General features: G+C 47.0%; 2 protein-coding genes across 3 annotated transcripts; both read right to left on the reverse strand.

The window, feature by feature from the left end:
- Positions 1 to 6,564: 6,564 nt before the first annotated feature.
- Positions 6,565 to 24,594, reverse strand: LOC120371461 (olfactory receptor 51G2-like). Of its 2 annotated transcripts, none has more exons than XM_039487242.1 (2): positions 24,531 to 24,594; positions 6,565 to 7,540 (listed from the first exon to the last, which is right to left on the reverse strand). In XM_039487242.1, exon 2 carries the CDS (start codon positions 7,498 to 7,500, stop codon positions 6,565 to 6,567), a length of 936 nt encoding a protein of 311 aa, XP_039343176.1. In that variant the 5' UTR covers positions 7,501 to 7,540; positions 24,531 to 24,594. The 2 variants fall into 2 exon arrangements, with proteins under 2 accessions (XP_039343176.1, XP_039343178.1); XM_039487244.1 differs by lacking the exon at positions 24,531 to 24,594 and adding an exon at positions 8,382 to 8,398 and having other exon boundaries at positions 6,565 to 7,543.
- LOC120371475 (olfactory receptor 51G2-like) lies at positions 18,439 to 19,407 on the reverse strand. The gene has a single exon (XM_039487254.1). It carries the CDS (start codon positions 19,372 to 19,374, stop codon positions 18,439 to 18,441), a length of 936 nt encoding a protein of 311 aa, XP_039343188.1. The 5' UTR covers positions 19,375 to 19,407.
- Positions 24,595 to 25,858: the final 1,264 nt, after the last annotated feature.

A 25,858-nucleotide genomic window follows, 5' to 3' on the forward strand; every position in this document is an offset into this window, starting at 1 on the left:
AGGAGTATTGATCTTTCCTTCCTGAAAGGAAAAAGAAAAGGAAACTAGATGTTATTTAACTAGACATCTTTCTGCTCTAAGTGCAAGTTTAGAGACTTCCAGGAGCTCAAGGAAGATCAGCAAAAACATAGTCTTGGATTTACATCATCGATAGGAAGACAGGCACTGCCAGAATGAATCAGACCTTCAGTCCATCTAGCGCACTATCCAGTGGCCAATACCAGATGTTTCAAAGATGTAAGAAGCCCTGCAATAGACCGCCATGAGATAATCTACACCCAGGGAAAATTTCCCTGACACCCAGTAATTATATATATTTTGTGGTGTAAATCAGGAAGGTTTAGAGCCCTTCCAAGAGTTTTTAAAACAATCCTCACTAATGTAAATGGATTTTCTGGTTACTCACATAAACATCCAGTCCCTCTTTGAATTCTGCTAAACTCCTGGCCCGCTTCTGACTGGGAGTTCCTCATTGTACCATGACATGTGTAAACACATGGAAAGTGCATGGTGAAAACAGTCATTGTACTTATCTGTCCTGTATTGAAGCCATTTATAAACATGTTTCATTGCCTCATTATGTACATTTTTATTTTCTCCATTCCTGAGAGTACAAATTATGCCACTGCCTCTTTGCAGCACATGGGATAAATTCTTAGGGACGGGTTCTTAATTCAGTAACAGTGACTTCAAATGTATCACTCCAGATTTACCTGTTTAATTTTGATCAGAACCAGGCTCCATTAACTTTCCCCTAAGAAATGCTCCTGGCGATACATTCTGACCCCCAAGAATCCCTCCAAGAGAAGGGGAAGTGCTTTGGCTGGCCAGTGTTGACTAAATACAGAGAGTTTGATCATCCTACAGGCCATGCAATGGTCCGTAGATATCTGAATATACAAACACTATGTTTGCATTAATATCCGTTTGAGTGTGCAAGTTACTTCAGCCATTCACGTGTAAGAGGTAATGGGCATAAATTATATACAAGCACTATAACACTCCCCTTTCCTGCACCTCCATTTCACTTTTTTCTGAAAGAAAGACCAGCGGTTCTGTTCTCTCAGGACTTTTTGGAAAGTCTTGCACAGGTATTGCAGAGGGATTGTATTCATGACCCTGGGTGTAAGTGTTAGAAACAGCTACTGGTTAGTTACCAGCAGACAGTATCATACAACTGTTCACTGAAAAAAGAGTTAATAGCACAAACCTATTGCAAACAGTATGTGAAGTACTTCTGAAATACTTTCTGAAGCAAAAGCCATTAAGCAGTAAAGTTACCACTGCTCCTTCCTGTAGAGATTCCAACAACTCTGCTGCTGGCTTTCGATATACAGGCATGTCATAGATATTTGGTTTGTAATATTTGTATTACAATGAAAAGTTTTGGCATAACATTTGCACATCTGTACTTTAGTACACACGTCAACCCATTCTTCCCCCTCTGATCTGCTTTCAGAGATGATTTCTCAGGTTACAGTGGGACTTACAATACAGCATCTGTCATCTGCATTTCTTCAGAACCTGAAAAGATCCCAGCATCTCACACCTCATTCAGTCGCTTGTCAGCAAACAAAAGTCTACTAGCTCCTCTGTCCCTGGGTTAATAGCTGACTGGTTCTCCTCAGGTTCTATTCCATCAGTCTGCATCCTGTACCTGCAGTGGTAGCAGGCATTGCTACTAGTATAGGAAATATTAATTCCCTGAATTCTTACTCTCTAGTACATAGTAACCCCAGCTCCTGTTATTCAGTCATGATGAGGATTTGCAGGAAGTGGATTTCAAAGTCAAATACATGAGTATTCATGGAAATGAAACTTCATTTCACATATGAAAGTAGTCTATTGCTTTCTCTCTCTCGCCCTCTCTCTGACTGCCTATGTCCTGTATTCATCACATCCGCAGCACCCAGGAATACAACTGGGATAGACATGCAGCTGAGCTGCCATAATGTATGTGTATGTTAAACCCAATTCGGGGGATGTTTGCTGTATAGATATATTTGGTTAACTATTGGGATGTTTATGTTATGGCTGTATTGGGTTAAACCAGTGTGTCTCTTCTTAGTTTCATAGCAGGCTGCTGGAAAACAAGCAGGAAGGGAAGCAACAACTCAGGAAAAGCCAGCTCTCAGTAAGCACTTCAGGGAAGTTGAGAGACAACACTGGAGATGCAATTTGGGAAGAGCCTATTTCTGGGCTCCAGGCACATTACATAGCTTGTTTTACCAGCACTGGAAGTCTGCCCAGCTTCGCAGCTGTGGCTGTGAAGCTCTTCAGAGTGACAGGCACACACCACCCTGCTTGAGTCTCTGTCAGAGTGGAAGGGTTTGGAGGTCAATGATGTGTACAGGCTGCTGTTTGAAAACCATCATATTCTCCCATGTTACGGGTTATTCCTACTGTTCAGATACAACAATACTTTGGTGCAAGAAGGCTGGCTGGTCACTCGTCTCTCCACTACTCCCAGATTCCTAGAGGGAAGAACCACAGGTGCTGAACCCACTCGGACCTGCAGGGCAAGCACAGTCCCCCCGCAGTGTGCTGTAGCCCAGGGCCCAGTCTGAGGGTGAGAGGATCACAGGATTCTGCCCCATGAGAAGGAAGGTTATGAGGCCTGACCTCTGGCACTCGGAGACCAGAGACGGGGTAGAGATGCCTGTAGCCCTGTAACTCTAAGGAATATCTACAGGACAGAGATTCTAGAGCCCTCAGCCAGTCGGGAAACAGAAATATGCTCTATAGAACCTGTTACACCAGACCAACGCAGCTCTGAATTCCTGTCTTCACAATAGAACCAGAGAATAAAATCTTTGAAACTGCATTTGCTGATTAAATTTCCAGGAGTAAATAAACCTGAGGCGATTTGCAAACTAATCTCCTCTCATTCAGCCCCTGGCAGGATTGGACCCAGAGCACACGGCTCCTCTAGAAATGGAACCCACTGAGAAATCTACCCAAGGCATTGGAGTTTTAACACTCTGAGATCATTCTGAATCTCTGTGTAGCTTAAATAACCAAGTGTGCAGCATAGGTATATATAGGGGTGGGGTTCCCAAGCTACCTATCTGCCTGCCCTCCCGTCCCACCACTGAGTGACCCTGAGAGCCCAGCTGAGTCCTCTGCTACAGAACAGAGCATCGGCACATGTAAACAACTTGCAGCCTTTCCCCTTCACTTTGCATTTTAAAAAGAGTGAAACCTGCCAACGTACACAATTCCTGCTAGAAGTGGAGCCGCTGACACCAGAGGTCTTCACCCTAAAGGACAAGGAGTCATCAGAGAGGTTGCACAGGCAACAGGCAGTGTCTGTTCAGATAGGGGAGGCAAGTGCCTTTATGAAGCATGTTTGCACATTTCCTTGGAGGCCACTTTGCCGTCAGTGAACCTCAGTTGCTTGGCTCACTGTGCACGAGCTTTAACCCCCGTGAGAGCCAATGGCAAACAGCAGGAAGCCAAATCACAGGGGATGCCTGGTGATGGTTCCCAACGGGACTGCAGCGCCAGCCCTGCTGCAGGCTCTATTCCTGTAATCTGGGCTTGTCATCATTTTTCCTATGGTTCTGATTAGTCACATGGCTACCTCAGGGGCAGCCTGCTGTCACAACTGTGATCTTGCTGAAATAATAATAATAATTAATAATGCAGGACTATTTTCTCCCAGCAGCCCCTTTTCCTGCATTACAAACCCAGGTGCAGGCCAGGGAAGGGAGATTTGTTTGTCTCGGATCATTCCAGTAGGGGACGTCCCTTCTGGTTGTGAAGGGCCTATTCAGAGTAATGTGACATTCGGGGAAACAATTGGCCCTAGGGGAAGATTTCCTGTCCCCTCCACCTCATGGCTGGCAGTACTCCCCCTCCTTAGGCCAGGAGGCCTGTGCTCCTCAGGACTCACGCTCACATTCTCGAGCCCTTAGACTTCATTGGCGCTCACCCTTACCGGGGTGCTAGGCTGCTTAGCATTACAGGCCAGAGTCCACACATTGCTTTGCAGCCCCGTGTGTCCTGGGCCTGGGGCTCATAGACTGCTTAGCCGCTCTGCCCCGATTGCAAGAAGGAGCCTGCTCATTGGTTCCTGCCTCACTCTGGCTGAGGGCCTGGAGCTCAAGGACTAGTAAACCACTGCATCCTGCTGGCGTGTCAGACCCCACCAATTGTTGGTTGCCGGACTGTTCTGGCCGGCCGTGGGACTGGAACACTAGGTGTAGCTAATTCCCTGCTTTCAGCTCCCCTGTGCAGGTACGGGACAGCAAGGAGGCATGGTCTCCCTCAGAGACTGACAAGGGCGAATGGACACGCAGCCTACAGCCCCTTTCTTGTTGAAGCAGCCTTTTCTCAAAGCCTCCCTGCGTGAGCCTGGGCCCAGTCACCGTAGTGCTCAGCCATGACCGTGTTACAGGGCCAAGGTGTGGAGCTGACCTGTGCCCTCAGACTGCTTTCTCCCAGCCAGGCATCTAAGATGAGGCCCACGTGGCCATTGCTCCATTGTTTGGCAGTTAGACCCATTCAGCCTCAATGGCTGCAAACACCAGTCCAGTGACTGTGCTGAAACACTCGGGGACCCTGTGACACTCAATCTCTCCCCTCAGAAATCCAATACCTACCCCTCACTGTCACTCCAAGCACCCCCACATCTGCCACAGACACCAAGGTGCTGGAGTCACAGGGCTTCCCTCAAGACAGCTGTCCCAGGAAGGTTTGATAAGAAGCCTTTTATAGACAAATGTCAGAAGTATTGTGCTTTGGAACCCTGACATAGCCCTGATCTTAGGGTCTCAGAGTATCTGAGCACCTTGAATGTCTTTATCCTCCTGACATCACTGTGAGGCACGGCAGGGCTATTATCCACCTGTGCAGAGGCTCAGAGGCAGCCAATGGCTTGCCCATGGTCACACACAACAAGGGAATTAAACCCAGATGCCTTGAGTCACAGAGCAGTGCCAGACCACAGGCCCAGCCTTCCAGCCATCTGAGCGGTGACAGGCCTGGGTGGATTCTCTGCTGTGCCAGCAGAGCTCCCCTCTGTGGTGCAGAGAGCAGAGATGCAAGGAGCCAATTACAGGGGTTTGATTCTCTGGCCTGTTCTTCCCCTGCCACAGCAGAGTTTAGAGCAGCCTAGGGGTTGGGCTGACCTCTGCCCCATCTCTTCCCCTGAGGCCCCGTCCCTGCCCCATCTCTTCCCACTAGGACCTGTCCCCTGCTCCTCCACTTCCCCTGATACTCCACCCCCAGCCAGGCCAGAGCCGGGCAGTAGTAAGAGCTACCCCAGGAGCCCAAGCTCCTGTGGGTAGCCCCAGACTCGCCTCCTTCCTTGAGTTGTACATCTTGAGGGGTGGGGACACAGGCAGGGGGCTTCTCTTGAGCCCCCCAGGCTCCTGTCCAGAGCAGGTGGAGGGTCTGGGGATCGTTGCAGTGGTTCTGGGTCCCTGGGCAGCCCTTATCATGGCCCAGCTCTGCACACTGGCTTCTGGACTGGAGACGGGCCGGAGCCTCGTGGAAAGAGAAGGAGCAGGGTCTTGGGGGAAGATATGGGGCAGAGGGAGGTGCCTTGGAGGAAGAAGATTAGTAGGATGTAGGGCCTTAAGGTGGAACAAGAGGGGCAGGGGCAGGGTCACAGAGGGGATGGGGCTCCTGCATGTGTCCTGCTTTTGCCTTTTGAAAAGATGGTCACTCCACACTGAATGGTCTGGGCTGGGATAGTAGGTAGCTGGGCCTCTGTGGGGGAGCTGAGGCCTGTTTCTACCTCTTTGCAAGCAGCTGGGGCAGCACAAATGGAGGGACAGAGAGGGAATCTGGGCCTGAGTCTCTTGCCAGGATTCCTGTGTGTCAGACCCTCCCTCAGACACGCAGCTCTGCTCTGCCTCAGGGGCATTACAGTTGGATTGGGGTGGGCTCAGCATATGTGCAGTGTGCACAGCCATCAATGGGGGAGGGGCTTCCTGAATGGCTTCTCCTGGGGCTCCTGTGTTAATCACATCTCTGACATGACTCCATCACAAGCACCTGGCTGAGGGTGTAGGGGAGGGTGGGTATCCGTGCCCCTTGAATAGCCCCTGTCCACAGCTGCTGCAGCCCTAATGGATCACATAGCACCCAGAGTGCTCAGGAAGGGCCTGTACTGGGACTGCAAAACAGCTCTACAGCTTTTTTTCAAGGCCCAAGAATGTTTAACCAAAGACAGGTCAGTGACAGACCAAGTGTAATCAGAAACAACATTCACATCCCTTGTTTTTTATTGATTGTATCAACAGGAATTCTGAGGTCGGAGCAGCCACCGATACAGCTCATTATGGGCCAAAATCCCACCGGTCCCCTGGCTATGGACAAACACAGTCACTTTGTAAATGCTGCTGCCTGCCTTGTTCTCCTTCCCCCAGTGCCCTGTCCTCCCTCACCAAACCCTCTCCCATTGCTCCAGGCCTTAGAACCTGTCTGAACCTCTCTCTACTGAGTGGAGGTCAGAAGCTCATGTTGTCTCAGATGTAAATGTCCAGGATGGAATAGCTGGCCCGTATATTTCATCTCCCACATAACCACGCTGGAGCCGGGTGATGAACTGACCCTTCACTTGACGAATGCCCTGATTATCCTCACACGAAGATGTTTGGTTTTCACGCTGTACACGATTGGGTTCATCAGGGGCGGGACCAGCAGGGCTATGTAGCTCAGAAGACTCTGAAGCAAGTGAGAAGAACTATTCCCAAATCTGTGTATCACAGAAAGGCCGATCTCTGGTGTATAAAAAAGTAGGACAGCGCAGAGGTGGGAGACACAGGTGTTCAGGGCCCTGAAGCACTCCGCGTGGGACGTGATGCTCAGCACTGTTTTGAGGATCATCACATAAGAGAGAAAGATGAGCAGCGAGTCCAACCCCACCGTGAAGAATGTAAGAAACAAGCCGTAGATGTAGTTGACTCTGATGTCCGAACAAGCCATCTTCATGACATCCTGGTGCAGGCAGTAGGAATGGGAGAGGACATTGGATCGACAGTATCTGAATTGTTTCAGGAGAAAGGGGAGTGGGAGTATTACAGCCACCCCTCTTAGCACAAACACCAGTCCCATCTTGGCTATTCTTGGCAGGGTTAAGATGGAAGCATATCTCAGCGGGTTACGGATCGCAATGAAGCGGTCAAAGGCCATCAACAAGAGCACAGAGGATTCAATTTTTGTAAGCGAGTGGATGAAGAACAGCTGGGCAAAACAGGCATCAAGGCTGATCTCCCTAGAGTTAAACAAGAATATGCCCAGTGTCGTCGGCATGGTGGCTATCGATAAGGCAAGGTCTGTGACGGCCAACATGGAAAGGAAAATGTACATGGGCTCATGGAGGCTTGGATCTGTTTTTATAATGAACAGAATGAGTGCATTTCCTACTATAGAAATACCATACATTAAACAGAAGGGGATAAAGATCCAGAGATGGACGTCTTCCAGCCCAGGTATCCCGGTGAGGAGGAACACTGCAGAATTGAATTTAGTGTCATTGACAGCAGACATAATGTACTAGGCAGTTCCGAGGAGTTCTGTACTTTCCTTCCTGAAAGGAGAAAGAACAGGAGACTAGATGATATTTAACAAGACATCATTCTGCTCTCAGTGCAAGACTTCCAGGAGCTCAAGGAAGATCAGCAAAAACATAGTCTTGGATTTACACAGGCATTGCCAGAGTTGGTCAGACCTGCAGTCCATCTAACCCAGTATCCAGTGGTCAGTTCCAGATGTTTCAGAGGAAGGTGGAAGAAGCCCTTCAATGGGCAGCTATAAGATATCCTGCTCCCAGGGAAAGTTACCCCTGAGACCCACTACTCAGACATATGCTGTGGTGTAAATCAGGAAGAGTTTAGAGCAATTCCAAGTCTTTATTTAAAACAATCTTCACTACTGTAATTGAATTTTCTGGTTACCCATATAAAGGTCCAGGCCCTCTTTGAATCCTGCCAAGCTCTTGGCATCCTTCATATCTTGTGGCTTGGAGTTCCATAGGCTATTTGAACACTGTGTGATTTTACAGTTGTGACTTTCCCACAGACACCCTTTCTGGCCCTCTGCTTCTGAGTGTGGCCCATTGAATCATGACGTGTTTTAACACATGGCAAGTGCATGGTGAAAACGGTCATTTTATTTATCTGCCCTGCATTGAAGCTATTTATAAAAGTGTTTCATTACATCATTATAGTTATTATTTTTTATTTTCTCCATTCCTGAGAGTTCAAATTTTTCCACTTCCTCTTTGCAGTATGTGGGAGAAACTCTTAGGGTCAGGTGCTTAATTCAATAACATTGATTTTAGCTGCGTCACTCCAGATTTATATGTGTAAATTCAATATGTGTGCTAATCCCCAAGCATCCCTCCAAGAGAAGCTGAAGTGCTTTCCCTGGCCAGCTTTGACTGAATCCAGAGAGTTCAATCATCCTTCATCCTCACAGGATCTTCATCCTCTCCCCTTGCAAGGGTCTGTTGATATCTGGCTAGTTACAAGCTAAAACAGACACTTACTTCAGCTGGGCAGGGGAGGCGCTTACGTCACAAATGGGTGCATATTGCAAATACTAGGTTTGCACTAATATCCAGTTGAATGTGCAAGTTACTTTAGTTATGCTCGTATAACATGTGATAGGTGTTACTGATATACAAACACGATTACACACCCCTTTCTTCCACCTCTGCTCTACTGTTTGCTGAAACAGACCAGTGGTTCTGGTCTCTTGTGACATTTTGGAAACTCTTGCACAGGTATTACAGAGTTATTGAATTCATGACCCTGAATATAAGTGTTAGAAATAACTTCTGGTCAGTTACTAGGAGAGAGTATCATACAGCTATTCACTGATCAAAGAGTTAATACCACAAACCCATTGCAAACAGTATGTGGAGTTCTTCGTAAATACTTTCTAAAGCAAAAGCCATTAAGCACTTAAGTTACCACTGCTCCTGCCTGTAGAAATTCCAACAACTCTGCTGATGGCTTTTGATATACAGGCATGTCATGAAAGTTTGGTTTGTAATATTTGTATTACAATGGGAAGTTTTGGAAAACATTTACACATCTGTACTTTAGTACATACATGTGAACCCATTCTTTCCCCTCTGATCTGCTTTCACAGATGATTTCTCAGGTTGCAGTGGGACTTAAAATGTAGCATCTGTCACCTGGATTCGTTCATAACCTGAAAAGATCCCAGCATCTCAAGCATCAGTCAACCACTTGTCAGGAAACAAAAATCTAGTAGCTCCTCTGTCCCTGGGTTAATAGCTGACTGGTTCCTCTCAGGTTCAGTTCTGTCAGTTTGCAGCCTGTATCCGGAGTGGTTACAGGAATTGGGATCAGTATAGAAAATATTCATTCCGAGTTCTCACTCTCCAGTACATAGTGACCCTATCACCTATTATTCAGGCACGATGAGGGTTTGCAGGAAGTGGATTTCATATCAAATACGTGAGTATTCATGGAAATTGAACTTCATTTCACACATGAAAGTAGTGACTCTCTCTCTCTCACTATCTCTATCCTGTATTCATAAAATCCGTAGCACCGGGAATGGCACTGGGACAGACATGGAGCTGAGCTGCCATAGTGAATGTGTGTTAAGCCCAATTCTTGGGATGTTTCCTGTATAGCTCTATTGGGTTCACTTCTCGAATGTTTATGTTATGGCTGTATTGGGTGAAACCAGTGTGGCTCTTCTTCGTTTAATAGCAGGCGGCTGGAAAACAAGCAGGAAGGGAAGCAACAGCGCAACGAAAGCCTTCACTCAGTAGCCACCCCAGGAAGGACGAGAGACAACACCGGAGCTACAAGCTGGGAAGAGCCTATTCCCGGGCTTCCACGTTACACAGCTTGTTTTGCCAGTTCTGTGAGTCTGTCCAGAGCTGGGGCAGCTGTTGCTGAGAAGCTCTTCAAACTGACAGGCACAGAGAGTGCTTGGGACATCAGAAGGGCCTGGGCCTGCCTGTGTCCCTATCAGAGTGGGAGGGCTTGGGGTCAGAGACAGATTGTTGTTTGAAAACCCTTCAATTCTCCCATGTTACACTTTATTCCTCCTGTTCATATTAAAGGGTATTTTGGGTCAAGAAGACTGGCATGTCACTCATCTCACCACTACTCACAGAATCCCAGAGGGAATAACCACATGTGCCGAATGCAATCGGACCTGCTGGGCAATCAAGCAGTGTGCAGTAGCCCAGGGCCCCATCTGAGGGTTGAAGAATGGAGGGATTCAGCCCCATCACAGGGACGGCTAGAAGGCCTGACATCTGGCACTCAGAGACCAGAGGGGGAGCAGAGATGCTGGTAGCTCTGTAACTCTGAGGGGTATCTAACTGGAAAAAGGCTGGAGCCCTCAGACAATCAGGAAATAGACATATGCCTCACCAGATCTGTTGCCACAGATCAATCAGCTCTGAATTCCTGCCTTCATGATTAAGTTAGAGAATAAAATCTTTTAAAATGCATCTGCTGATTAAATTTCCAGGACCATATAAACCTGTGACAATTTGGGAACAAGTCACTGATATTCTATGGCTTTTTCTCTCGCTCAGCCACTGGCAGGATTGGGCCCAGAGCACACGGCACCCCTAGAAATGGGAGCCCTTGAGAAATCCTGACTCCGGGCATCGGGGTTTTAACACTCCAAGCTCGCTTTGCATGTCAGATTTGTGTGTAGCTTGAATAGCACCCCATGGAGCATGGGCAGATGTAGTGGACGGGTCCCCAAGCTACCTAGCACTGCCTGCCCTCCAGCCCCATCACTGAGTCACCCCAACAGCCCAGCTGAGTCCTCTACTGCACAGAACAGCTGCAAATGGAAAAAGCCTGCAGCTTTTACCCTTCACTTCATATCTCAACATACCCAATTCCTGCTAGAGGGGAGCCGCTGACAGCAGAGGTCTTCACCCTAAAGGACAAGGAACTGTCGGAGAGGTTGCAGGGCAGCAGGCAGTGTCTGTTCAGACAGGGAGGCAACTGTCTTTATGAATCATGTCTGCACATTCCCTTGGGGGCCACTTGGCCATCAGGGAATGTCTGCTGCTTGGTTAAGTGTGCACCAGCTTTAAACCCGTCACGGCCAATGGCAAACTGCAGGAGGGCAAATCACAGGGGATGCCTGGTGATCCTACCCAACTGGACTGCTACAGAATCTATTCCTGGAATCCAGGCTTGTCATCAGTGTTCATATCGTTCTGATTAATCTCATGGCTACCACGAGGGCAGCCGAGTGGTAATGATGACGCTGTCACAGCTGTGATTTTTCTGAAGTAATATAAAATAGAATAATAATAATAATAATAATATAGGACCAGATTTCTCCCCGGCAGCCCCCTTTCCTGCATTACAAACCCCGGATGGAGGGCAGGGAAGGGAGATTCCACAAGATCCCTACATGGAAATTTCCCTCTGATCATTCCGGGGAGGAAGGTCCCTTCCCTTCTTCCTAAGGAATGAAAAGGGAGTCAGGATCTGCTCTACAACCCTCTCCAGTTCCCTGCTAGCACAGGCTCATCAGAGATGGGCTACCAGGGCCTGTCACAATAGCCACTGCCCGCAGGATCTGCTGAAGTGACGTTGTACAAGGTGCAGGGGACTGCACAGAAATGGGAGGGCTGGTTACAGTAGCTGATGGGCACAATACTACAGCCATAGACTGGTCGGGAGGTTTTGACCTTTCCATACCCATAGACTCCATCAGTAAAACTTTCATTTACATTACAAGGGAAATGCAGATGAAAAGCCTCCAATTTCCCTTGGAGATCCAGGGAGCTGCAGCTGGACAGCATCATATCAACTGAAGTTTCAGAGAATGATCTGTTTTCTATGAAAACTCACCTCAAAAAGTGAATGAAAAAGGAAACATTTCAGTTTGGGTCAAAATATTTTGGAGTGTGGGTGGGGGGAAACTGCATTTTCCAGCCCAGCTCTAGATCAAACCATGAGCCTCTGTCCTTCGTGCTCAGGACCTCACCCCTAGGTGGCAGCACTAGCCCTGCCTCAGCCTCCCACACTGACCAGCTCCTGAACGTCTGCTAGGCTGGGGCTACACCAGCTCGTCTGCAGCAGCCCAACCCTCAGTGGTGCTATTTAAGACCATAAGAACGGCCATATTGGGTCAGACCAATGGTCCATCTAGCCCAGTGTCCTGTCTTCTGATGGTGACCCATACAGATACTTCAGAGGGAACGAACAAAACAGGGCAATTATCAAGTGATCCATCCCCCATTGTCTGCTCTCAGCTTCTGGCAGTTGGAGGTTTAGGGACACCCAGAGCATGGGGTTGTGTCTCTGACCATCTTGGCTAATAGCTATTGATGGATCTATACTCCACGAACTTAATTTAGTTCTTTTTTGGACCAGTTATGCTTTTGGCCTTCACAACATCCCCTGGTAATGAGTTCCTCAGGCTGACTGTGCATTGTGTGGAAAAGTACTTTCTTTTGTTTGTTTTAAACCGGCTGCCTATTAACTTCACTGGCACTTGTGAAGGGGTAAATAACACTTCCTTATACACTTCGTCCAGCACTAGAGTATATCTCATTGTTCATGGAGTGGGAGGGGGTCAGGATCAGACCGAGGGGACCCCCCAGCAAGGCTACGTTCAGCCAGGAAACGCTCTCCAGATCCTTTGCTCTTTGAAAGCGAGTCCTGATTCCCCCTCTTACTGCTGAGCTGCGGGAGGGGCCCAGAACTCCCTCGTCAAAGGGGGCTGTGCTGATGACAGGCCTCATCACCGAGGGGTGTTGGGATCTCCACCCAGTGCTCCAGACTGTCCTTATGGGGCACACAGAGCTGAAATCTCTGTAAGGCACTTAGCTCTGGCCCCAATTACTGTAGCGTCTGAGCACATCAAGTGAAGGGTCAGTTCAATCTGTAACATATTTAACAGTACAACACCCCGTGCGGCAGGTCCATACCACTAACTCCACTGGGCAGATCCCAAGACCAGAAGGCACCACTGTGATCACCTAGTCCGACCCCCTGCACAGCACAGGCCAGAGACCTACCCCACGATAACTCCTAAAGCAGAGCTGTTAGAACAACCTCCTGCCCTGATTTAACAATTGTCAGTGCACCGGTGACATGGGAGATGAAAAACATGGGCCACGGCCCACTATTCCATCCTGAATCCTCTTCCCCAGAGGCCCCTCGCTCTGTCCTATCTCTTCCCCCAAGTTTCCACTCCCTGCTTCTCCTTTTTACCTGAGGCTCTGTCCTCTCTCCATGCTGGAAGCCAGAGCCAGACCTTGGTAAGAGCTGCCCAAGCAACCAGTGCCACTGTGAGGAGTCCCAGGCCCTCCATCTGCCTTGGACAGGGCACTTGGAGGCCCGAGAGAAACCACTAGGCTATGTTCCTGCACCCAGGATATACAATCCAAGTAAGGGCAAGAGTCAGGGGCTCCCCATAGACGCCTGGGTTCCCTGGGTAGCTCTTACCGCAGCCTAGCTCTGGCCTGGCCTGGGGCAGAGCCTTGGGGAAATGGAGGAGCAGGGAGCAGGGCTTAGCGGGAAGTGATGGGTCAAGCAGGGGCTTCCCAAAAGAATGTAAATTGGGGCAGTCTGTCTCTATATATCGAGAGCAAAGCCTGTCTAACTTTGCTTGTTGTGAAATGTGAGATAGATAAGTATAGACATATGACAGCTGCCTTTTATTTTAAAGCCATTTTCTCACGGATTTGTTTTCTATGGCGTGTTGGGCACATTTCATTGTAAGCAGAGACCACAATCACAGTTTTGCTTTTGCTCTTATTCCAATGGATTACAGGCTCATTCACAAACCAAAAAAACCCTCAAATGAAAAACAAAGAAACTGAAATGGATTCAGTTGAAGCCCTGCCCCTGCATATATCTGTATATATATATACTTATGTGGTGAGAGGAGCATCAGCTATGACAGACACAAAGAAGGGGGTATGATCAAATAAGTTAGATAACAACTGACATAGTTTGACATCCTGTATAGCACAAGATGCTGAATTTAACCCAGTTACCCCCATATTCATCTCAGTGACTTGTGCTTGACTACCGCATAATTTGTGCTCATCTAAAATGTACCTTCCAGGAAGGCATCCAGTCTTGGTTTGGAGATATCAGGAGAATCCACCACCTTCCTTGGCTGTTTGTTCCACTGGTTAAGCACCCTCACTGTTAAAAATGTGTGCCTCATTTCCAAATTTAATTTGTCTGGTTTCAGTTTCCAGCTATTAGTTCTTGTTATACCTTTCCCTGCTAAATTAAGGAGCCTGTATGTAGCTATTTCATCCCTGTGAAAGGGCTTGTCCACTGTCATCAAGTCAGCTCTCGATCTTCCGTATGTCTGCTCACTGCACCCCTGTTTATTCAGCCAGCAGTAAGTTGGAAACGACAGAGGAGGAAGACACACTTGGAGCTCATGTGGATTTGCTTGTCTGCTATGACTCTCTTCTTGGCCCTGGCCAATGGATTTGTCCCTTAGTAGATTCAGGAGAAAGCATAACTCAGTGTAATTATCTGGAAAAGGCATTGATCTTATGTTCCTGTGTAGTGATGTCATGGGACTTGATTTCTCTGAGTTTCTGGTCATCTCAGTATGCTTAACTGCTAGCTTTACCCTGCTCAGCCATTAGCCCCAGAGTTAAAGGATAGTTCAGGGGTTAAAGTGTGAGCCAGGGACTCAGAACAACTGGCTTCAGTTTCAGGCTCTTCCACAAATACTTTCTGCGACCTTGGGTAACTCACTTAGTCCTTCTATGCCTTAGAAATGTGTGTTTTAATACAGCTTAGTGTAAAGGTGTACATCTTGGAAGAAGGGATGCCGGCCCTCCTTACCAGGTGGGGGACCCAATGCTGGAAAACAGTGACACTGAAAAAGACTTGGGGGTCATAATGGATAATCAGCGGGACATGAGCTCCGAGTGCAACACTATGGCTGAAAAAGCTAGTGCAATCCGGGATGTACAACCAGGGGAATGTCAAGTAGAAGTGAAGAGGTTATTTTACCTCTGTATTTGGCACTGGTGCAACCCCTGTTGGAATATTGCTTCCAGTTCTGGTATCTACAGTTGCCTCTATATAAATACATGGTACACCAACACCTTGAATACTCGTGCAGTTCTGGTTGCCCCATCTCAAAAATATTTCAATTGGAAACAGTACAGAGAAAGGCAACAAAAATGTTTAGGGGTACCGAGAATCTTCCATATGAAAAGAGATTAAAAAGACTGGAATTCTTCAAGTTGGAAAAGAGACGACCAAGGGAGTGTATGATAGAGGTCTATAAAGTTATGGGTAGTGTGGAGAAAATAGAACTCCCTGCCAATAAATCTGTAAGACCAAGAGTTTGAGATATGCCTAATCCTTTCTTGCATTTTGCTAATCTGCAGCTGGCCTCACTGCTAAAGTTGGTTGTTGCTTAGAAGGGTTATAAACCTGGGTCTCAAGATACAAGCCAGCTGCTCGCTGGTGAGGGCAAACAAGATGCTTCCTTGTGGGAAAAGCCTTGTATAATTGTTCGTTGCAGGGTTTCTTTCACTTTCCTCGAAGCAACTTCTACTGGCTGCTGTTGGACACTAACACCTTGTAGATTGGACAGCCCCATGGTCTGATCCAGTTTGGCACTTCCTGTGTCATGAAACGCATTTCTGCAGCTTCAAGCTCTATTCTGTGACTTGGTTTGAATCCTTCCGCTGGAGAAAGAAAAGGCCCTAAAATAGTATTCTTGTGCTAGTCTCCCACCTCTTTAGGGCGAAGAGATGCTGTCCAATCAGACACAGCTAAAGTGATGAACGAAGTGTGGTCTTGGTTAAAAGGCAGTGTGCTGGTTCAGGCTTTTTCCTGCCATAATGCAGCTCAGGCTGTAATTTCATCAGCTAAATAGGAGCAGGCCTGATTAATATTTGGAAGGGAGACTCCCTGGGCAGTCAGCCACTCAAATGCTACATTGATTGACCTGATATCAACACCTAGCTACATGTAACCCTTATGGCAGTTGGAGTCAGCAGCAACCAGGGCTGGGTTCAATATCCACGGGGTTCCTTTTCAATAATACAACAAGGAACTGGATCGCACCCTGACTCAGTAACCTGGGAAAATTACATACCACACTGGGAGCCTCTAAGAGGCAATTATTTCCCTCTCGCAAACACAGAGTCGGAGTGAAGAAAAGAAACTTTTAATGAGACGTAACCCAGCATTAACTTGGGAAAATGCCACAAGCAGGATTCATAAACATAAAGCTGTGAGCAGGACACCCACCCCAGAGTGGGAGGGGCAGCGTCTTCTGCCTCATGTTCTTGAGTTCTTCAACCAAAAGTTCCTTTTCTGTGCCCCACTCTGCTCCCTCACCTCACCCCACCACAGTCACTGTGGTTGTCCTTGGTCAGTGAGGATCCAGGGTGCATCTGTGCAAGTTCACCTCCCACCCGGGGAAGAACACACCTTGCTTGCTCCACCATCTGAGCACTTGCTCTGGCTGGCTGCCCCACCAGCCACACTTCCATGCCCCTGAGCCGTTGTTCCTCTCTGCTGGCTTCTGCACCATCCGCTTGCTCTGCTCCCGCAGCCACCAGGGACTGTCAGTTCCCTTCTGCTGCCACTTACCTCTATGCTGTGACCTCTGCAGGTCAGTTTCTTAGTGATTGGTGGCTCATAGATATTTTCAGCTTGTAGGAGGCTGGGCAGAAATGCTGTCCCACCACAAGCTATTTCAGCTCTCATTTCAGCACTTAAAATAACAAAAGGCTCCTAATGGAACCTATTTAGCTCTATCTTTGAACAGTGGGGAGAAAGAGGTTAAGTAAGACTGGGGACACTTAGGTTAAACCTGTCCCCACCCCTTTTACCATCACAGAGTTCTGGCATTCGAGCCCCTGGCTTAGTGGGGCCCTTTCAGATGAGTGTGACGATGTCATTTGGGACAGGTTAAGCACAGTTCTGCAACAACAACACTAATAACATTTCACTATCCCCTGAATTCAATACTACAGTGATTTGGAACTGAACACCAGCCAGAGTTGATCACTTTGAGGAACACCGCTCTATCTGCTGGATATTTAGGCAGAGTATGTGTGCTCATAGAAATACAGTTTACTCCCGAAGTCTCGCCCGCTCCCAGTCTGCTGTCAGGGGAGAACTCATTCATACCCTGCTGACATAGGCTTATGCACCAGACGTCACCTGCAGTAGCAGGGGCTGGGCTCACTGACTGAGGAGGTCCCTCCAGGCCTATGTCCTTGTGGGTCACATTAGCCCATTTTGTGTCACACCGACAGCTCATGTGGAGTTTCTTGTACACTATGACCCTGCGTCATGCCCTGTCCAATGGATTTGTCTCTCAATAGAATCAGAAGAAAGCACGGCTCAGCGTTATTGTCTGGAAATAAGAATTATTCTTGGGTTCTTGTTTAGTGATGTCAAAGGAGTATAATTCCCTGAGTTTCTGGTAATCACAGTATGCTGAATTTCCAGCTGCCCCCTTGCCTGCCACTAGCCCCAGAGAGGAAGGATGGGACAATGGTTAAAGTGCTAACCTGGGACTCAGAAGAACTGGCTTCAGTTCCAGGCTCTTCCACAGACTTATTCTATGACCTTGAGCAACTCACTTGATGCCTTAGTAATGTGTTTTAATACAGCTCAATGCAGAGGTTTCCATGTAGGAACAAGGGACACAGGCCATCCTTACTGGATGGGGGACCCACCCCTGGGAAGTAGTGACTCTGAAAAAGACTTGGGGGTCATAGTCAGCTGAACATGAGCTCCCAGTGCAACACTACTGATGAAAAAGCTAGAGCAATACGGGATGTACAACCAGGCGAATCTCGAGCAGGAGCAGAGAGGTTATTTTACCTCTGTGTTTGGCCCTACTGTGACCATTGCTGGGATCCTGTGTCCAGTTCTGGTGGCTACAGTTCAAGAAGGATGTTGACAAATTGTGGAGGGGTCAGAGAAGAGCCCAGAGAATGATTAAATGATTAGAAAACCTGCCTTAGAGTGATAGATTCAAAGAGCTCAATCTATTTAGCTTAACGAAGAGAAGGTAAAGGGGTGACTTGATCACAGTCTGTAAGTACCTGAATGGGGAACAAAAGTTTAACAATGGGCCCTTCAGTCTAGCAGAAAAAGTTATAACAGGATCCAATGGCTGGAAGCTGCACCTAGACACATTCAGACTGGAACTAAGGTGTAATTTTTTTAACAATGAGGGTAATTAACCACTGGAACAATTTACCAAGGGCCATAGTAGATTTTCCATCGCTGACAATTGTTAAATCAGGGCAGGAGGTTGTTCTAACAGCTCTGCTCTAGGAGTTATCGTGGGGCAGGTCTCTGGCCTGTGCTGTGCAGGGGGTCGGACTAGGTGATCACAGTGGTGCCTTCTGGTCTTGGGATCTGCCCAGTGGAGTTAGTGGCATGGACCTGCCGCACGGGGTGTTGTACTGTTAAATATGTTACAGATTGAACTGACCCTTCACTTGATGAACACTCTGATTATCCTCGCACGAAGGTGTTTGCTTTTCACGCTGTACACGATTGGATGTATCAGGGGAGGAACCAGCCGGTAGACGTAGCCCAGGATAATCTGAAGCAAGTGAGAAGAGTTATTCCCGAATCTATGTATCAGAGCCAGCCCAATCTCTGGTATATAGAAGAGCAGGACGGCACAGAGGTGGGAGACACAGGTGTTCAGGGCCCTGAGGCACTCTGCATGGGATGCGATGCTCAGCACTGTTTTGAGGATCATCACATAAGAGAGGAAAATGAGCAGCGAGTCCAAACCCATCGTTGAAATTGCAACAGACAAGCCATAGATGTTGTTCACTGTGATGTCCGAACAAGCCATTTTCATGACTTCCTGGTGCAGGCAGTAGGAATGAGAGAGGATATTGGCTCGACAGTATTGGTACCGTTTAAGGAGAAAGGGGAGTGGGAATATTAGGGCCACGGATCTTAGCACAAACACCAGTCCCATCTTGACTATTCTCTGTAGGGTTAAGATGGCAGCATATCTCAGCGGGTTACAGATCGCAACGAAGCGGTCAAATGCCATCAACAAGAGCACAGAGGATTCAATGCACTGAAGGGAGTGGATGAAGAAGAGCTGGGCAAAACACGCATCAACGCTGATCTCCTTAGAGTTAAACAAGAATATGCCCAGTATCGTCGGTATGGTGGCTATCAATAAGCCAAGGTCTGTGACAGCCAACATGGAAAGGAAAATGTACATGGGCTCATGGAGGTTTGGATCTGTTTTTATAATGAACAGAATGACTGAATTTCCTACTATTGAAATAACATACACTAAGCAAAAGGGGATAGAGATCCAGAGATAGACGTCTTCCTGCCCAGGTATCCCAGTGAGAAGGAACACTGCAGAGTTGAAGTTTGTGTCATTGACAGCTGACATAATGTACTGGGCAGGTCAGAGGAGTTTTGAACTTTCCTTCCTGAAAGGAAAAAGACAAGGATGATATTTAATTATATATAATAAGACATCTTTCTGCTATCAGTGCAAGTCTAGAGACTCCCGGGAGCTCAAGGAAGATCAGCAAAAACATAGTCCTGGATTTGCAGCACCAATAAAAACACAGGCATTGCCAGACTGGATCAGACCTGCAGTCATTCTAAACCAGTATCCAGTGGACAGTTCCATATGAATCAGAGAAACGTGGAAGAAATCCTCCAATACACACCTATAAGATAACCTACTCCCAGGGAAAATGCCCCCATGACACCCACTCATTAGACATACTTTGTGGTGTAAATCAGGAAGGTTTAGAGCTCCTCCAAGACTATTTTTTTTAAATTCTCCCTACTGTAATTGGATTTTCTGGTTACCCATATAAACTTCCAGTCCATCTTTGAATCTTGCTAAGGTCTTGGCACCATTGATATATTGTGGCAGGTAGTTCCACAGGCTACTTGAACACTGTGTAATTTTACAACTATGACCTTCCCGCAGATACCCTTTCTGGCCCTCCGCTTCCGAGTGTAGCCCATTGTATCATGTCATGTTTAAACACATGGGATATGCATGGTGAAAACGGTCATTGTATTTATCTCTCCTGCATTGAAGCTATTTATAAATGCATTTCACTGCCTCATTATATACATTTTTTACTTTCTCCTCTCCAGAGAGTTCAAGTTATGTTACTGCCTCCTTGCAGTACAAGGGATAAATTCTTAGGATGAGTTTCTTAATTAAGAACATAATAACATAAGAATGGCCCTACTGGGTCAGACCAAAGGTCCATCTAGCCCAGTATCCTGTCCTCTGACAGTGGCCAATGCCAGCTGCCCCAGAAGGAATGAACAGAACAGGGAATCATCAAGTGATCCATCCCCTGATGTTCATTCCCAGCTTCTGGCAAACAGAGGCTAGGGACACCATCCCTGCCCATCCTGGCTAATAGCCATTGATGAACCTATCCTCCATGAATTTATCTAGTTCTTTTTCGAACTCTGTTATAGTTCAAGCTTCACACCATCCTCCAGCAAGGAGTTCCTCAAGTTGACTGTGTGCTGTGTGAAGAAATACTTCCTTTTATTTGTTTTAAACCTGCTGCCTATTAATTTCATTTGGTGACCCCTAGTTCTTGTGTTATGAGAAATAGTAAACAACACTTCCTTATCTACTTTCTCTACACCAGTCATGATTTTATAGACCTCAATTATATCTCCCCTTAGCCATCTCTTTTCCAAGCTGAAAAGTCCCAGTCTTATTAATCTTTCCTCATACGGAAGCCGTTCCACACCCCTAATCATTTTTGTTGCCCTTTTCTGAACCTTTTCCAATTCAAATATATCTTTTTTGAGAGAGGGCGACCACATCTGCACACACTATTCAAAATCTGGGTGTACCATGGATTTATATAGAGGTAACATGATATTTTCTGTCCTATTATCTATTCTTTTCTTAATTATTCCCAAAATTCTGTTTGCTTTTTTGACTGCCGCTGTACATTGAGTGGGCATTTTCAGGGAACTATCCACAGGGACTCCATGATCTCTTTCTTGAGTGGTAATAGCTAATTTAGACCCCATTATTTTATATGTATAGTTGGGATTATGTTTTCCAATGTGCATTACTTTGCATTTATCAACATTAAATTTCCTCTGCCATTTTGTTACCCAGTCACCCAGTTGTGAGAGATCCTTTTGTAACTCTTCACAGTCTCCCTGTGTCTTAAATATCTTTAGTAATTTTGTATCATCTGCAAATTTTGCCACCTCACTGTTTACCCCTTTTTCCAGATCTTTTATGAATATGTTGACTAAGACTGGTCCCAGAACAGACCCCTGGGGGAAACCACTGTTTACTCTCCATTCTGAAAACTGACCATTTATACATACCCTTTGTTTCCTATCTTTTAACCATTTACCAGTCCATGAAAGGACCTTCCCCCTTATCCCATAGCAGCTTACTTTGTGTAAGAGTCTTTGGTGAGGGATCTCGTCAAAGACTTTCTGAAAATCTAAGTACATTATATGCACTGGATTCCCTTTGTCCGCATGCTTGTTGACTCCCCTCAAAGAATTCTAGTAGATTGGTGAGGCATGATTTCCCTTTACTAAAACCATGTTGACTCTTCCTCATCAAATTATGTTCATCTACATGTCTGACAATATTGTTCTTTATTATAGTTTCAACCAGTTAGCCCGGTACTGAAGTCAGAGTTACAGGCCTGTAATTGCCAGGATCACCTGTGGAGTTCTTTTTAAAATTCAGTAATATTGGACCTTTATTGCATCACTCATTGTTTACATGTGTAAATTAAATTAGAAATGAACTCTATTAATTTTCCCTTAACAAATACTCCCAGTGATACACGTTGACATACAAGAATTTCCCTTCAGGCTTCTCTTCATCCTCACAGGTCCTTCATCCTCTATCCATGCCAGGGTCTGTAGATATCTGACAAGTTACACACTGATACAGAGAGTTACTTCAGCTGGATGGGGGAGGGGTTGGCATCACAGATGTGTGAATAGTGCAAACAGTAGGTTTGCACTAATAGTCACTTCAGTGTGCAAGTTACATCAGTTATGCTGGTGTAATAGGTGATGGGTGTAAATTAGACACAATTATTACACTCCCCTTTCCTGCACCTCAGCGCTACTCTTTGCTGAACACAGACCAGCGATTCTGTTCTCTCAGGAAGTTTTGGAAAGTCTTCCACTGGTGTTGCAGGGGGATTGTATTCATAACCCTGAATGTAAGCATTAGAAACAGCTCCTGGTAAATTATCAGGAGACAGATTCATGCAACTGTTCCCTGAACAAAGAGTTAATAGCTCAAACCCATTTCACACAGTATTTGGAGTAGCAAAGAGTCCTGTGGCACCTTATAGACTAACAGACGTATTGGAGCATGAACTTTCCTGCGTGAATACCCACTTCATCGGATGCACGTGTCAGATCTATAATATTTGGAGTGTTTTTGAAATACCTTCTAAAGCAAATGCCATTAAGCAATTAAGTTACTGCTGCTCCTTCCTGTAGAGATTCCAACAACTCTGCTTCTTGCTTTAGATATACAGGTATGACATGAATGTTTGGTTTGTAAAATTTGTATTTGTACTTTAGCACACATTTATCAACCCCTCTGATCTTCTTTCAGAGATGATTTTTCAGGTTAGAGTGGGACTTAAAATGTAGCGTCTGTCATCTGGATTTCTTCAGAACCTGAAAAGATCACAGTGTCTCAACCCTTGTCAGCAAACAAAAGTCTAGTAGCTCCGCAGCCTGTATCCGGAGTGGTAACAGGCATTGGGGTCAGTATGTAAAATATTTATTCCCTGAGCTCTCACTTTCTAGTACATAGTAACCCCAGCACCTGCTACTCAGCCATGATAAGGGTTTGCAGGAAGTGGATTTAAAAGTCAAATGAATGAGTATATACATGGAAATTGAACTTCATTTCCCACATGAAAATAATCCATTGTTCTCTCTCTCTCGCTCGCTCTTTCACTATGTCCTGTATTCGTAAAATCCGTGGCATCTGGGAACAGCATTGTGACAGACATTGAGCTGAGCTGCCATAATGAATGTGTATGTAAAACCCAGTTCTGGGGATGTTAACTATATTGAGTTAGCTTTGGGAATGTTTATGTTATGGCTGTATTATGGCTCATCTTAGTTTAATAGCAGACAGCAGGAAAACAAGCAGGCCGGGAAACAACAGCTCAAGAAAAGCCATCGCTCAGTCAGCAATTCAGGGAGGTTGAGGGATCACACCAGAGCTACAAGCTGGGTAGTGTCTTTTCAGGCTCTGGGCATGTTACACAACTTGTTTTGCCAGCGCTGGGAGCCTGTGCAGAGCTGGGCAGCTGTTGCTGAGAAGCTCTTTGGACTGACACTCACAGATACTGCTGCAGAAGTTTGAAGGGACTCAGCCTTCCTGGAATTCCATCACTGTGGGAGGGCTTGGGGGTCAGAGACATGTACAGACTGTTCTTTGAAAACCCTCTTATTCTCCCATGTTCAGGGCCGGCTCCAGACCCCAGTGCGCCAAGCGCGTGCTTGGGGCGGCGTGCCACGGGAGGCCGGCAGGCGGCTCCAGTGGACCTCGCGCAGATATGCCTGCGGAGGGTCCGCTGGTCCCGCGGCTTCGGTGGAGCATCCGCAGGCATGCCTGCAGGAGGTCCACCGGAGCCGCGGGACCGGCGACCGCCAGAGCACCCCCCGCGGCGTGCTGCCCTGCTTGGGGCGGCGCAATTCCTAGAGCCGCCTCTGCCCATGTTACACTTTATTCCTAAAGTTCAGATTAAACAGTACTTTAGTTCAAGAAGGCTGACTGGTCACTCATCTCACCACTAATCACAGATTCCTAGAGGGAAGAGCCACAGGTGACGAACCCACTCAGACCTGCTTAGCAGGTACAGTTAACCCGCAGTGTGCTATAGCCCAGGGCCCAGTCTGAGGGTGGGAGCATCGCGGGATTCCATGCTATGATAGGGCAGGGTACAAGGCCTGACATCTGGCACTTGGAGAGCAGAGAGGGCACAGGGATGCCAATAGCCCTGTAACTCTGAGGTGTCTGTACAGGGTAAAAAGGTTGGAGCCCTCTGCCAATCAGGAAACAGAAATATGCCCTCTTGGACCTGCTACCACAGAGAAACACAGCTCTGAATTCCTGCACTCACAATCGAGCCAGAGAATAAGACTTTTAAAAATGCATTTGCTGATTAAAATTTCCAGGAGGAAATAAAACTGAGGAGATTTGTGAACTAGTTACTGATATTCCATGGGGTCTTCTCTCACACAGCCCCTGGCAGGATCGGGCCCAGAGCACATGGCACCCCTGTAATTGGGACCCCTTTAGAAATCCTGACTCAGGGCTTCAGGGTTTAACACCCCAAGCTCAGATTTCTCTGTAGCTTAAATAACACACTGAGGACTATGGGCACATGCAGGGGAGGGGTTCCCAAGCTACCTAGTGCTGCCTGTCCTCCTGTCCCTGTTACTGAGCTGAATTCGCTGCGGTGGCACAGAACATCTTCAAATTTAAACAGCTTGCAGCCTTTACCTTTCACTTCACATTGTAAAGATAGTGAAACTCACCAACATACGCAATTCCTGCTAGAAGGGGAGCCACTGACACCAGAGATCTTCACCCCTAAAGGACAAGGAGTCATCAGACAGGTTGCACAGGCAGCAGGCAGCATCTGTTCAGACAGGGAGGGAACTGTGTTTATGAAGGATGTTTGCACATTCCCTAGGGCGCCACTTGGCCATTAGGGAACCTCAACTTCTTGCTTAGTGTGCACCGGCTCTAACCCCATCACTGCCAATGGCAAACTGCAGGAGGGCAAATCACAGGGGATTTCTGGTGATCCTACCCAACTGGACTGCAGTGCAAGCCCTGCTGCAGGATCTATTTCTGGAATCTGGGCTTGTCATCACTATTCCTATGGTTCAGATTAGTCACATGGCTACCTCGGGGGCAGCCGAGTGATAACGATGATGCTTTCACAAATGTGATCTCACTGTAATAATAATAATAATAATAATAATAATAATAATAATAATAATAATAAGATAGGACAAGATTTCTCCCCAGCGGCCCCCTGTCCTGCATTACAAACCCAGGGTGCAGGTTAGGGTAGGGAGATTCTACCAAGCTCCCTATATGCACATTTCCCTCGGATCGTTCCAGGAGGGGTGGTCCCTTCCCTTCTCCCTGAGGCATAACACAGGACCACAGGATCCAGGGGTCTCCAAAGTTATACCCAGACCTCAGTGATCCACTGTGAGCAAGGCCCACACACCCACAATATCTGTGCCTTCTCAGATGCTTCTTTAGCTCCCCAGCTCCCTGGTAGCACAGGTTCATCAGAGATGTGCTACCAGGGTCTGTCACAATAGCCACCACTCACTGGATCTGCTTAAGGGGCATTGAACAGGTTGAGGGGGTGCACAGAGAGCTGAGGGGCACAATACATCAGCCATACACTGGTCGAGAGGTTTCAACCTTTCCATACCCAGAGTGCAGCCATAGACTCCGTCAGTGCAACCTTCATTTATGTTATAAGGGAAAGTAAAATGAAAAGCCTTCAATTTCTGTTGGGCATCCGGGCAGCTGCAGCTGGGCAGCATCATGGCAGCTGAGCTTTCAGAGAAAAAGGATCCATTTTCTATGAAAACTGACCCCTAAAAAGTGAATGAAAAGGAATCATTTCAGTTTGAGTCAAAACTTTTCGTGGGGGGAAAATTCTCGGTTTTCCAGCCCAGTTCTAGTGCAACGCAGGAGCCTCTGTCCTCATGCTGCAGGACCTCATCCATCAGTGGAACAATTTAAGGACATAAGAACGGCCATATTGGATCGTACCAGAGGTCCATCTAGCTCAGTGTCCTGTCTTCTGAGAGTGGCTTGTGCAGATACTGCAGAG

This window comes from Mauremys reevesii, linkage group 1 (genome assembly GCF_016161935.1).
Source record: "Mauremys reevesii isolate NIE-2019 linkage group 1, ASM1616193v1, whole genome shotgun sequence".
Taxonomy (NCBI): Eukaryota; Metazoa; Chordata; order Testudines; family Geoemydidae; genus Mauremys; species Mauremys reevesii.

Coding starts and splice junctions, on each gene's coding strand:
- LOC120371475 (XM_039487254.1), bottom strand. CDS start 19,374: ATGTCAGCTGTCAATGACACAAACTTCAACTCTGCAGTGTTCCTTCTC.
- LOC120371461 (XM_039487242.1), bottom strand. CDS start 7,500: ATGTCTGCTGTCAATGACACTAAATTCAATTCTGCAGTGTTCCTCCTC.